The 13,190-nt window shown below is 39.3% G+C and overlaps 1 protein-coding gene across 5 annotated transcripts in view; it reads left to right on the top strand.

Moving 5' to 3' along the window:
• Window positions 1-13,190, top strand: part of LOC309377688 (CD209 antigen-like protein D) — a 109,275-nt gene that overhangs the window by 52,257 nt on the left and 43,828 nt on the right. The window contains exons 4-6 of one of the 5 annotated variants that reach the window (XM_081925318.1): window positions 2,830-2,928; window positions 4,018-4,116; window positions 4,965-5,051. The exons of the other annotated variants lie outside the window; for them this stretch is intronic. Coding sequence (XP_081781444.1) covers window positions 2,830-2,928; window positions 4,018-4,116; window positions 4,965-5,051 — 285 coding nt within the window. The remainder of the gene's footprint in view (window positions 1-2,829; window positions 2,929-4,017; window positions 4,117-4,964; window positions 5,052-13,190) is intronic. 5 annotated transcript variants of the gene reach the window in all.

Below are 13,190 nucleotides of genomic sequence, written 5' to 3'. Positions count from 1 at the left end.
ATGTATTATGGGGAAGCCACTTTCAGCCTGAGGGCTGGTATCTTGATGAAAACAGCTCTAGTTGCTGCTGTAAAAGGGACAAACACAACATTGAAAGGCATGTGGACCTTTAGGCATGGTAATTTGGCACAGTAAGTAATCCTGACATAAGCAGATAGCCTTTAAATAAACACCAATGAATGTTGCAAAGCAAGATATTTCTTTTTAGCACACACCAGTAACTGAGATTTCAGCTGCAATATTAGCAGAACCGAAAACACTCCATCTGATCTTATCAGCTGATGTACAGATCAACCCATTTCATTCACAAAGAAGATTGCCCCAAATTTGATTTACCCTGTAAAATAAATATAGAGTGAACATATGGATCAAACCTATAACTGTTGTTTGCAAATGTTTACTGAACTTCTAGAAACTAGATGTCCAGGAGTTTAGAAAGAAATAGAATGCAAAACGAGAATGTGCTATATTACCTAAAACATTTTTTAAATTCCTTGGAATCCATATGGAACATCTTTTTGGTTTAAAACTGAGATTGATCCAGCAGAAGAAAAAGAAAGACATTTCAAAAATGTCTTTATAAGAAAGGATTGTCTAATAATGATAGACACCAAAGTGTAATATTGGAAATGCCCCTTGAGACCCATTTTTTACTTTAAGTTGTTGTGCATTTCAACTTTGTACCAAGAAAATCCTTGACATTTGTAGGTGTGCATCTACTTTAAAATTTATGTTCCTGTAATAGGGAGATTAAGTGCAGGACAACAAAAGCAAATACTGTGAGCTTTGATGCTTGACAGGAGACTTTGAGTTTGGAAGGTTAAACAGCCACCATCCAACCAATGTGTTCATAGTCTTATACTCCATGTTATAATAGCTTGTTGTTTCACAGACAAAACTGAGAGGATGGGGAAGCTAACGCCTGCAAAGAGTGCAGCCTCCAGAAGACATGTAATGTCCAGAAGACAGCTAGCGCTCAGAAAGCGTAAAGCAGCAACTGGTGGTCTGTATACAGCACAGTCATATTGGACGAGGTCTCTCATAAAGTAGAGGAATGCATGGGAAAGGGAAGTTGATGGAGAGACAGGCAGGGAGTGGAACCAGTCATGTTGTGCTAGGGAGGAGTGCAGAGAGTAGCACACACAGCTCTTTGGGTGCCAGAGATCCACTAATCCCCATAGAAACCCCAGGATTCAGCACACTTTTTGCTGCTGACTGTGGTGTTCCTTTACTGTGTGCAGCCAGGAATGGCGCCACCATTAGGCAGAATGAGGCAGTTGCCTCAGGTAGCAGGTGCTGGGGTGGTAGAGATGGGTAGACCACACAAGCTGCACTGCACCTCCTCATTTAGTCTGCTGCCCCATCAGCAGCATTGAAATATCAGCCAATGGCCTGGCCAGCCCAGCTTCTGAATGTGGAATCTTGTCATTTGTCGGGGGGGGGGGCAGAAAGTAATATCAAAGGCTCCTGTCTTCTGATCCAGACATTTGTAAAAAAAAAGTTTCCTCAAGCAGCAAGACATCTCACCTTGCTTCCTCCACCTGCTTATCCTCCCAAGTGCCCACCCCCTGAACAATTGACTGTCTCTGGCTGATGGCTGCCACAGCATATGGAAACCCTTTTTCCTGGGCTGGGAATGGTATGTTGGCTCCTGATGGCTAAAGTAGAATTGTCTTTCTTCAAGCATCTCTCTTTCAGGAATTGGTTGTCTTCTTCAAATCTCCAACGGGTGAAAGATTGATCATACTTGAGATTTTCATCCTTACTGTCATGACACTGCTGATTTACATTCTATGTAAGTACATAATTAGCATACTTTGCAACTGATGTCACGGGCGTTCCTTCAATGCCAATAGCATTTCCAAAAAGAGATGGCAGAATCCACCTTCCATTTATCCCTTTGATCCCTCTTTGATTTCAGGGAGGGAGTTGCAGCTGTCACCCATTGAGAGCAATGGCACTGTTTTGCTTACAATTTATAAGTGAGTTCCAGAACTTGGAACAGAAATACAGGCTAACACAAGTCCATGGGACACCCTGGACAATTCCCTTTCCCAGTTGCCATTCTCTGCTCCTTTCCCAACTAATCCTCATCTGCTGGGGGAGAGCCCCCATTCCTGGTCCTCCCCACCTTACCCTCTGCTAGGGCTCCAGTCCAAAGAAGGAAAGTTCTTGGGGAAAACAGGCTGCAGAGGAAAAGGCCATGGCCAAAGTGGGTGGGTCCAGAGCCTACCTAAATATGCAGGACCTTTTTCAGCCGGAATTCATCAGTTCCAGGCCCTCTCAGGTGGGCTCCGTTGCCAATCTAAGGGAACAAGGGAGGCATTCATGCTGAGTTCCAGTGCCTCTTTTTTTTTTTTTTTTAGAAAAATAGCACTGGATAGATGAACAAATGGCCTATATTCATAGCTAATTCATATTTAAAGGGCACTCGAAGTAAGCAAAGTTCAGGGGGAGGGAACCAAATGATCTAAGAATTTGCATACAGCAGGGCATTTGGCAGCCTGGCAAATGCAAGTCCACAGGACAAAGAGGACAGCGGTATCTGGACACCCCAAAATCTAAAGCTCTCAAAGGAAGGCCAAAACATCTGATGACAGAAGCAACTGGCTAAATGGAAACAGGACTTCAGACCAGCAGGACAGTCGCTATCAAGGGCTGAGAAAATATTAATAAAAGTCATATTCATGGTTTTGTTGATTTGATTTCTTATCTGCCTTACAAGTCAGCAATTTAAATTCAATATTAAAAGCAGTTTGAAACCATGTATCCCATCCCCCAGACAGTCAGACATTTTAATCATTTCTTTTCTACCTACCTCCTCCTTAGATCAAAAGGAACTAAAAATAAGAGCGGAGTTTCAAATGGCAATGGATATCATTCGGACCTTTGTTGTTGGGCTTGATACAATCCATGAAGACAAGGATGGTAAGCATTTTTTTATGCACATCCTCACTTTTGCTAGACCCTGTTTAATTTAAGCAGGCGTCAATTCCTATAGTTCACTTTGGGATTCATATTGTGTAAGCAATATATACAATACAAAAAAAATCCTTCCAGTAGCACCTTAAAGACCTACTAAGTTAGTTCTTGGTATGAGCTTTCGTGTGCATGCACACTTCTTCAGATACACTGGTGTATCTGAAGAAGTGTATCTGAAGAAGTGTGCACGCACACGAAAGCTCATACCAAGAACTAACTTAGTTGGTCTTTAAGGTGCTACTGGAAGGAATTTTTTTGTTTTGACTATGGCAGACCAACACGGCTACCTATCTGTAACTACATATATTCAATGAAACTCATCACCTAATACAGTAGAGTTTATCACAGTTTCATTGCTCAGCAGGAAGAAAAGCAGATGATTGTGATTCTCACATCCCCCCACTAGAAATGCTGTTCTTCTCCATCAAACTGTAATTCACAATGTTTGTGCTACTGCAAGATTTTAGCACAGGCACAAGGGAACTTTGCCCCCACTTCTCCCTGCATGCCATCACCAAAGCTGCTCTGCAGGGTGGGGAACAGATTGGAGGGAAAGGGGTGGAAGATTGCATTGCGCAAGGAGAAATACCTGCACTGACATAATGTCCTTCTTAGAATTATGTGGAATGCAACCCAGTATTCATCAGAAAAAGAGTAGTGGATAGCAGTGGATTGATGAACAAATGGCCTATTTTCATAGCTAATTCATATTTAAAGGGCACTCGAAGTAAGCAAAGCTCAGGGGGAGGAAACCAAATGATCCAAGAATTTGCATACTGCAGGGCATTTGGCAGCCTGGCAAATGCAAGTCCACAGGACAAAGAGGACAGGGGTATCTGGACACCCCAAAATCTAAAGCTCTCAAAGCAAGGCCAAACCATCTGATAACAGAGGCAACAGGCTGAATGGAAAAAGTCAGCAATTTAAATTCAGTATTAAAAGCAGTTTGAAACCAAGTATCCCGTCCCCCAGGTCATCAGACCAGGGTGCTAGAAAACAATTTCTTCATTTCATTTCTACCTACCTCCTCCTTAGATCAGAAGGAAGTGAAAAACAGAGAGGAGTTTCAAGTGGCAATGACCATGATTCGAAACTTTGTTGTTGGGATTGATTCATTCTATGAGGACAAGGTTGGTAAGCATTTCATATGCACGTCCTCATGTGTAAACATATTTCAATTCCTTTTATTCACTTTCATATTGTGTGAGCGATACTTATAGTAAATGAAACTCACCACGCAACAGAGTTTATCACTATTTCATTCCTCAGCAGGAAGAAAAGCAGACAGTTGTTTGTTTTGTTTTTTTAACATCTTTATTCAAAGTTCAAAAAGTACATAAAAATATTAGCAGCAAACATGGTGAGACACAAGATTTAGCACTAGCACAAGGGAACTTTGCCCCTACTTCTCTCTGCATGCCATCACCAAAGCTGCTCTCCAGGGTGGGGAAAAACGTCAGAACAGATTGGAGGGAAAGGGGCTGAAGATTGTATTGCACAAGGAGAAAATGTCCTACTTAGTTCTATGTGAAATGCAACCCAGAATTCATCCAAAAAAGAGTTTGGGTGCCTCTATTTTCTTAGATCTCACAAAGCATAATAGAAAACTTAAAAGTATTTTTGTATATTTGGCTTTACTGTGGGACTCGAGGTGGGAATTGTTTTGTGACCCAGTGATTCCCAGCAGAAAAGGAGGACATAGGAGAGGAAGATTAGTGATACTTCATGAGCCAGTTTTAATATGAGAATAGGATAGTGGATTGCATGGGTCTTTGGTCAGCTGCAAGATTCTCCTGAGGCTTTTCATTGGTGATCTCAGCCACAGAGAATCAAGTCTGTCCTCATATTCATAAGAACCCGATCCTTGAGCTCTGCTTCTTGTTTCAGGCTAGAGTGTTTAAAAATGTTTGAAAATGGTTTTTAATATTTGCAGATTGTTATTTCAGATACTCTTTTGACTTGAACTATTTCAAATCTTTTAGACTTTGGAATACTCGCTGTAGCGCTAAACAAATCAGAGGAAATGCGGTATCTTGCCAACAAAAATGATGAACTACAAAAAGAAATTGGTAAGATGAAGAATTGTAGTGCAGTGAGAACCTGCCCTGATTCTGCCCCAGCTGAAAGCCCCTCCTCTAGCTGAATACTCTTAGAGCCAGAACAGAGTGCTGCAGTCCTTTGCATGGGGTCACCCTAGAGAAACATCAAAGATATTTATTATTATTATTTAATGATTTTTATTAATTTTCAACACAAATATACAATTTTATCCAAATTTTCACAAATTATCTGTTTTTGGACTTCCTTCGGCTTCTCTGCCAATCATCCATATTTACCTCTCAATTACGCATTTCTTCTGTTTAGTATTGCCATTAGTTTTCCCTCCCGCTTCTATTTCTTTTAACAATACATCTCAAATTTCACAGTGCTTCTTGGAACCCCGATAGTGTTGTTTGCACATCCCCAGTCTTCGATGAACTTTTGGTCTCGACAATATCTAATTTTCCCAGTTAACTTATCCAACTCTGCATAGTCTGTCAGTTTCATTCTCCATTCTTCTATCGTCGGTATTTCCTCTTGTTTCCATTTCTGGGCCAATAAAATTCTTGCTGCTGTAACTGCATATTGGAAAAGTTTACAGTCCTTTCTTCTTATTTCCTTTCCTGTAATCACTAAAAGAAAAGCTTCTGGTTTCTTTACAAATGTATATTTAAACATCTTTTTCAATTCATTATATATCATCTCCCAGAAAACTTTCACTTGCTTACAATCCCACCACATATGATCATAGAATCATAGAATAATAGAATCATAGAGTTGGAAGAGACCACAAGGGCCATCGAGTCCAACCCCCTGCCAAGCAGGAAACACCATCACAGCACTCCTGACATATGGTTGTCAAGCCTCTGCTTAAAGACCTCCAAAGAAGGAGACTCCACCACACTCCTTGGCAGCAAATTCCACTGTCGAACAGCTCTTACTGTCAGGAAGTTCTTCCTAATGTTTAGGTGGAATCTTCTTTCTTGTAGTTTGGATCCATTGCTCCGTGTCCGCTTCTCTGGAGCAGCAGAAAACAACCTTTCTCCCTCCTCTAGGTGACATCCTTTTATATATTTGAACATGGCTATCATATCACCCCTTAACCTCCTCTTCTCCAGGCTAAACATGCCTAGCTCCCTTAGCCATTCCTCATAAGGCATCGTTTCCAGGCCTTTGACCATTTTGGTTGCCCTCCTCTGGACACATTCCAGTTTGTCAGTGTCCTTCTTGAACTGTGGTGCCCAGAACTGGACACAGTACTCCAGGTGAGGTCTGACCAGAGCAGAATACAGTGGCACTCAGGACTTCCGTGTTAGCGCCATCGCCTAATGGCGGATTCCCTCCAAACTCCGGAGGGAATCAGCTCAGCAGGGGTCGCGTCCTGCCGCGGCGGCGACGCGGGGACCCTAAAAAACCACAGGCGCGGAAGCCTGTGGACTCGGTGACTCGGTGGGCACCATTTTCGCCCCCGACCCGTGAAGGAGCCTTTTTAAAGGCTACGGAACGGGGGACGGGGAGCGGCGTGGTGCTGAGAGTCCTCTGCTTCCCCTGCTGAGTGAAGCCACATGCCATGGACGGAGAGCGCTGACTTTTTCCTTTGAACATTGGGACTAAAAGCAACATGCAATTGCTGCAGGTAAAGCTGCCTGCAACTTTTGGCAAGATGGCAAACATTGCGCAGGAACCGCAGGTGACTGCAGCTGTTCCCTCACCCTCCATCTTGAGAACGTGTCGTTGGGGGTGGCTACAGCGGTCCTCCATCATAAAAAGCATGAAGACAGGACAAATAACTCCCCCAAAAAAACCTAGGTCTCCCCCAACAAACGTTTGAGACTAGTTCCCCTAAATCTAAAAGATGGATCAAACTGTGCACGCCGCTAGGCACGCGCCGCTGCCCTGCAAGCTCTGATAAGCTCCTCCCACTTGCCTCAACAGAAACCCTGCCCCCTCTGACCTTTGCACAGGGAGAGCAGCTAATCAGCCACAAAGAAACACACACACAAGAAAACCCTTTTTGCTCCTTCTTCAGCTGCTGCCCTGCAAGCTCTGATAAAACGTTCCTTCTTTTTCTTTACATTTCCAACACTTATTACACGTCTTAAACATTTTTGCTAATTTTCTCGGTGTGATATACCATCTATAAAACATTTTCATAACATTTTCCTTTAACGCCGTACATGCAGTAAATTTTAAATTTTCCTTCCATAATTTTTCCCAATCATCGAATTGTATATTATAACCAAAGTCCTTGGCCCATTGTATCATTACCGATTTAACTTCTTCATCTTCCGTGTGCCATTCCAACAATATCTTATGCATTTTTGACAGAATTTTACAGTCATTGTTTATTATCTCTGTTTGAAACTTTGAGTCTTTTTCGACATAACCACTTTCTTTAAAATCTTTTTTAAACATTTCATTAACCTGAAAGTAATGCAACCAATCATAAACATGTTCTCTAACTTGTTCATATGGTTTTAATTTCCATTTTCCTCCTTCTTTAATTATCAATTCACCATATGTAATCCATTTACCTCTCATATTAATTTTCTTTACAGTCATAACTTCTAACGGAGATAACCAGTGTGGAACTCTTGGTTCTAATAGGTTTTTATACCTATCCCATATTTCTATTAACGAACTCCTGAAGATGTGGTTCCCAAAGCCTTTATATACCGTATTTTTAGTTCTATAACACGCACCCGACCATAACACACACATTTTAGAGGAGGAAAATCCGTAGGCATGCCACCCGTAGGCATTCTCTCCATAACACGCACAGACATTTCCCCTTACTTTCTAGGAGGAAAAAAGTGAGTGTTATGGTGCAAAAAATACGATATTTTCTTCTCACACCATAAGTACGCATGTCATCCAAATCTATTATCAAAACCTTCTAAATCTAGTAACTCCTTATTTTCTAATTTTATCCATTCTTTCACCCAGCAAAGACATGCTGCTTCATAATATAATTTCAAATCTGGCAGGGCAAAACCACCTCTTTCTTTCGCATCCGTTAGTAACTTAAATTTAATTCTTGGTTTTTTGCCCTGCCAGATATACCTTGAAATCACTGTTTGCCACTCTTTAAAAATCGTGACCCCCTTTAGTATGGGGATAGTCTGAAATAAAAATAACATCTTTGGAAGAATGCTCATCTTTATCGTAGAAATTCTACCCCAGAAGGATAGTTTCATTCTACCCCACACCTCCAGATCTTTCCTTATTCCATTCCAGACCGGTATATAATTATTCTGAAACAAATCAATATTTTTAGGAGTTAACCAAATTCCTAAATATTTTACCTTTTTCACCACCTCTATCTCTGTTCGTTGTTGCATTATTTCTATCATACTTTGCTCCATATTTTTTGCAATTATTTTAGTTTTCTTCTTATTTAATCTGAACCCTGCCACATTTCCAAATTGTTCAATTTCCTCCAATACTTCTTTTACACTTTCTGTTGGTTCTTCAATCATTATTACCAGATCATCAGCAAAGGCTTTAACTTTATATTCATTCTGGCCAACTGTTACCCCTTTTATTAATTAATTTTGTCTAATCGCATTTAGAAAGACCTCCAGGACCATTATAAATAACAATGGCGAAAGCGGACATCCCTGTCTAGTTCCTTTAGATATTTTTATGTCTTCCATAGTCACATTATTTACAATCAATTTAGCTCTCTGCTCTGTATATATTGCCTTTATTCCAATATAAAACTCTTTCCCTACCTCTATATGCTCCAGATTCTTCAACATAAAGTTCCATGTTATATTATCAAAGGCCTTTTCTGCATCCACAAACATTAATATAGCTTGTTTCTCATTCCTGGCAGTCAGATATTCCAAAATGTTAATTATATTCCTTATATTGTCCTTCATCTGTCTGCCTGGAAGGAAACCCGCTTGGTCTTTATGAATAATTTCTAATAATATCCTTTTCAATCTTCTCGCTAAAATCCCAGCAAATATTTTATAATCTGTATTCAGCAATGAAATAGGCCTATAGTTTTTGACCTGTGTTAAATCCGAGTCCTGTTTGGGGATAAATGTGATATATGCTTCTTTCCACATTTTCGGAACATCTCTTTCTTTCAGAATATTATTCATAACTTCTTTCAATGGGATCGTCAAAACATCTCTCAGTTCTTTATAGTAACTTGATGTAAATCCGTCTGGTCCCGGGGCCTTTCCCCTCTTCAATTCCTTTATAGTCTCTTTTATCTCCTCGCATTCTATAGGGGGCATTCAGTTGGTCTTTTTTCTCTGCCGGGATCTTCTGCACCTTTTTTTCTTTTAAAAATCTCTCTATTTTCCTCATGTTCTTCCTTTCTCTGTTATTATATAGTTGTCTGTAAAAGTCCAAGAATCCTTTTCTAATTCCTTTTGGATTATCTATCTCTTCGCCATTCACTTTAAAATTTCTTTTCCCCCTTTTTCTCTATTTTTATTCCTCAATGAATTCTGCTGAATAAAGAAACCTCTCATCACTGCCTTGCTTGCGTCCCATACTACACTCATCTTTATACCTTTATTGATGTTATCAACAAAATATTCAGTTAATTTCTTTTGTGCTTTTTCCGCAATTTTTTGGTCGTTTAGAAGATAATCATTAATTTTCCATCTAAAAGTTCTTTCCTCAAAGCCTTTTAGTTCCAATTTTATTGGATTATGATCGTAAATTACTTTAGGATGAATTTCAATTTGTAGAATTCTTGGCGTCAATTCATTTGAAACCCATATTTGATCTATTCTTGACATTGACTGATTTGGTTCAGAAAAGAAAATGAATTGTTTCTCCAATGGGTGTCTAAGTCTCCAAATATCAATCAAATTACAGTTCTTAATCATTGAAAAGAAAGTCTTAGGTAATTTTCCTTCTTTACTCATTCCATCTCTTAGTCTGTCCATTTCCAATGAAACCACACCATTCATATCTCCCATTATTATGATTTTCTGATCCATATACTCAAATAGTTTTTCTTCCAAAGTTTTGTAAAAATCAGTCTTGTTTCCATTAGGTGCATAGATCCTGACAATTATCAATTCCCCCCCCCCCTTGCCATCTGATCCGGACTACTATGATCCTCCCTTCTTCATCTCTGAAGATTTGTTGAGATTCGACTTTGCTTTTAATATATAGAACTACCCCTCTTTTTTCTCTTTATCCAAAGATACAAATTCATTTCCTAATCTTTTGTTAGTCAAGATTTTTCTATGTTTTCTTGCCACATGTGTCTCTTGTAAACATATAAAGTCCAAATTTTTCTTTTTTAGAAATTGTTCAATTTTATTCTGTTTTTTCTTCTCATTCATTCCATTTATATTCCAATTCCATAATTTTAACGCCATGGTAATTCCGCTTAAATAAGTTTGGTTTACTTTTCTATAACCTTTCTTCTTCTTCTTCTTCTTCTTCTTCTTCTTCTTCTTCTTCTTCTTCTTCTTCTTCTTCTTCTTCTGTTTTCCTTCCATTCTCTTCTTCCTCTTCCCCCGATTCTAACTCTCCTCTGGCTCCTGCTCCTCCTTCTGCTCCTTTAACTTCTTCCTTCTCTACTTTCAATTCCTTGTACCTTCTCAGAAATTTTCCTGTTTCTTCTGGGCTCGTCAGTCTGTGCTTTTTACTTTTGTAAAAAAATGAAATTCCCTCTGGAAATTCCCATTTAAAATCAATGTTATTTTTCTTTAGAATCTGCACCAGTGGCTTGTATGGGTCCTTTCGTTTCAGCAATCTTATTGGTATCTCTTTAAAGATAATTATGTAGTTTCCATCTATATTCAATCTTTTCTCTCTGTTCTGCAATATCAGATTTCTCATTTCTCTATCCTTGAAAGTTATTAAGCAGTCACCTGGAAATTTTCTTGCTTTGGTTGTTCTAACTCTCATTCTGAATGAACTTTGTACTGTTTTTGACACCTCTTCTATTGGTAACTCCAGCCACTGTGCTAATTCTGTTATCAATCTTTCTTTGATATTTTCCATCTGAATCTCCGGCACGGCTCTCAGCCTCAGATTATCTTCCCTCTGTCTCAGTTCGTTCATGGTGATCACACCTTTAATTTCTTCCTGTGATTTATTTAGTTCTGACATCTCCACCCTGATCCTCTCTTCCTCTCGCTTTACATCCTTCATTTCCAATTTTGTCTTCTTCATCCCCTCCTCTAAAGATAGTGTTCTCTTAGTTACCTCTTTTATTTGCCCTTTAAGTTCATTAACTGTCTCATCAATTTTTTTGTCCATTTTCCCAATCTTATTATCAACTTGTTCTAATTTAGTTTCTAAATTCTTCTCACTTTGCTTAATTTCAGCAAACATTTTCAAAATTTCTGCTTTGAAATCTGCTTCTTGTTTAGAAGCCCTCCTATCTCTTGTGGACCCCCCTTCCATCCCTTTCTTCTGCTGGTGTGTCATCTTATAAAAATTATCAGACAAATTCTCCACAACACCGTTTTATAACACCACCAGCCACCCTAAAAACAAATCCAACAAATGTCCCAAATTACAGAAATTCAGTTTCTAAATATTGGTCAAGTCCAATTTTATCTTTTGTTCAGGTTTCTGATTTGTAGTTTATAGTTTGTAAATTGTCTATTTTCTATTTTTGGCCCAACTATAAATTTAACTATTGAAAAGCAGTAAAAAAGCAAAACTATTTAAAAGGAGTAGAGGACCAAAACAGGGGCCGGAATATGACCAATCTTCTTGCCACCAATTAGGCTAAATCCTTATTCAGCTAATCTTCTGAAATTCCTTTGTACCGTTTGTAATCCAATTATATTTTAGTTATACGTTTGGCAAGCACAAAAATTCCCTCAAAAAAGAAGAAAAAAGATTTTGGGGATTAAATCCTGCCGTCCAGTCAGCACTTCCCTGAGCAGCTCTGCTGCCGGGGCTTGAGGCTGACCTGGGCAGGAAAACAGAGTTGCAGCAGTCCTGCCGTCCGTGTGAGATAGAGGGATAAATCAAGTCCAGAGACAGTTCGTTGCTATCTCTAAAAGCATTTATTTACAAGCCATAAATCAGTCTCATTCCATCGGAGCTTTCCGTGCTAAAAGCACACACAGTCTCTCTCCTGCTTCTTTCAGTCAAAAGTGAAAGCAACTCTCACAGACAAAGCCTGTGACGTACGGCCCTGCGTCAGGCCCCTCCCCAGATACAGGACACCAAGGAGTTTTAACCCTGTAAACTCCAAACTCCACAAAACAGAGCAAAGCACTCCTCCAAATTAATCCAGAAAGTCCCAAAACCCAACAGTTAGTCTTCAGTAACAGTGAAATAATAATAAATAATAATAAAAAACTGGTAATAAACAAATGATCCGAAAGCCAATTCAGAAGTATAAGTCTGCATTAGATCCATATTCCAAAATCAATCCAAGTATCGAACCAAAATTCCCAGAGCGAAACTCCAAAATCGCCAATGTAGGAAGAAAACAGGAAATTCCAAATGTAAACAGGAGCCAAAGTCTCTTTCCAATTATAATCAGTCTTTCAATTAGAAGATCTTAGAAAATAAATAAATTGTAGTGATGTATTCCATCTACTAGGGGTCATAAATCCAAATCTGAGACACGTTAAAAATACTCCAACTAAAGAGAAGTTTTGCCAAGTCCAAATAACAGTAATTTTGTTTGGCTAGGGTCCCTAATATCTATTTTGTCAATAACACTCAAAGTAAAAAAGAAAGAAAGAAAGAAAAGCCAGATAAACAACTTTTATCCACTACCGTCGCCGTTCTGTCTTTTGTCTTTGTCACTACTTTTAAAAATGCCAATGGCGTCGGAAGCTCCTTTTCCGCTACGCAATTCTTTGTCTTTTAAAACCAAAAGTAAGCAGGAGCTTCGATCTTTCTTTTACCCTCCGTTACATCAAAAGACTGCCAATTTTCAAAATAGTATCTCTCTGTTCCCCCTTTAACTTAGTAGTCTTTTATTTCTTTGTAGCTCCTTAAGGAGATACTTTTAAAAAGAAACAAGTTAAAGGATAGAAAGCAACAGTAACTGCTACCAGCAACTCACTTTCCTTTCCCCAGCTCTGTGTAAAGCGCTGCGTCTGAGCTGATTCCAGATGACAGCTGAACTCCGTAATTTTCTCTCTTTCCCCCCCGAATCCTACCTTTATTAACCACCATCCTATCTGTAATTTTTAGGTCCAAATTTCTTATAT

This window comes from Podarcis melisellensis, assembly GCF_964234715.1.
Source record: "Podarcis melisellensis genome assembly, chromosome: 9".
NCBI classification, from domain to species: Eukaryota; Metazoa; Chordata; class Lepidosauria; order Squamata; family Lacertidae; genus Podarcis; species Podarcis melisellensis.
Note: the sequence above shows the minus strand (reverse complement) of the source record. Positions and strands in the feature narration are given on the sequence as shown.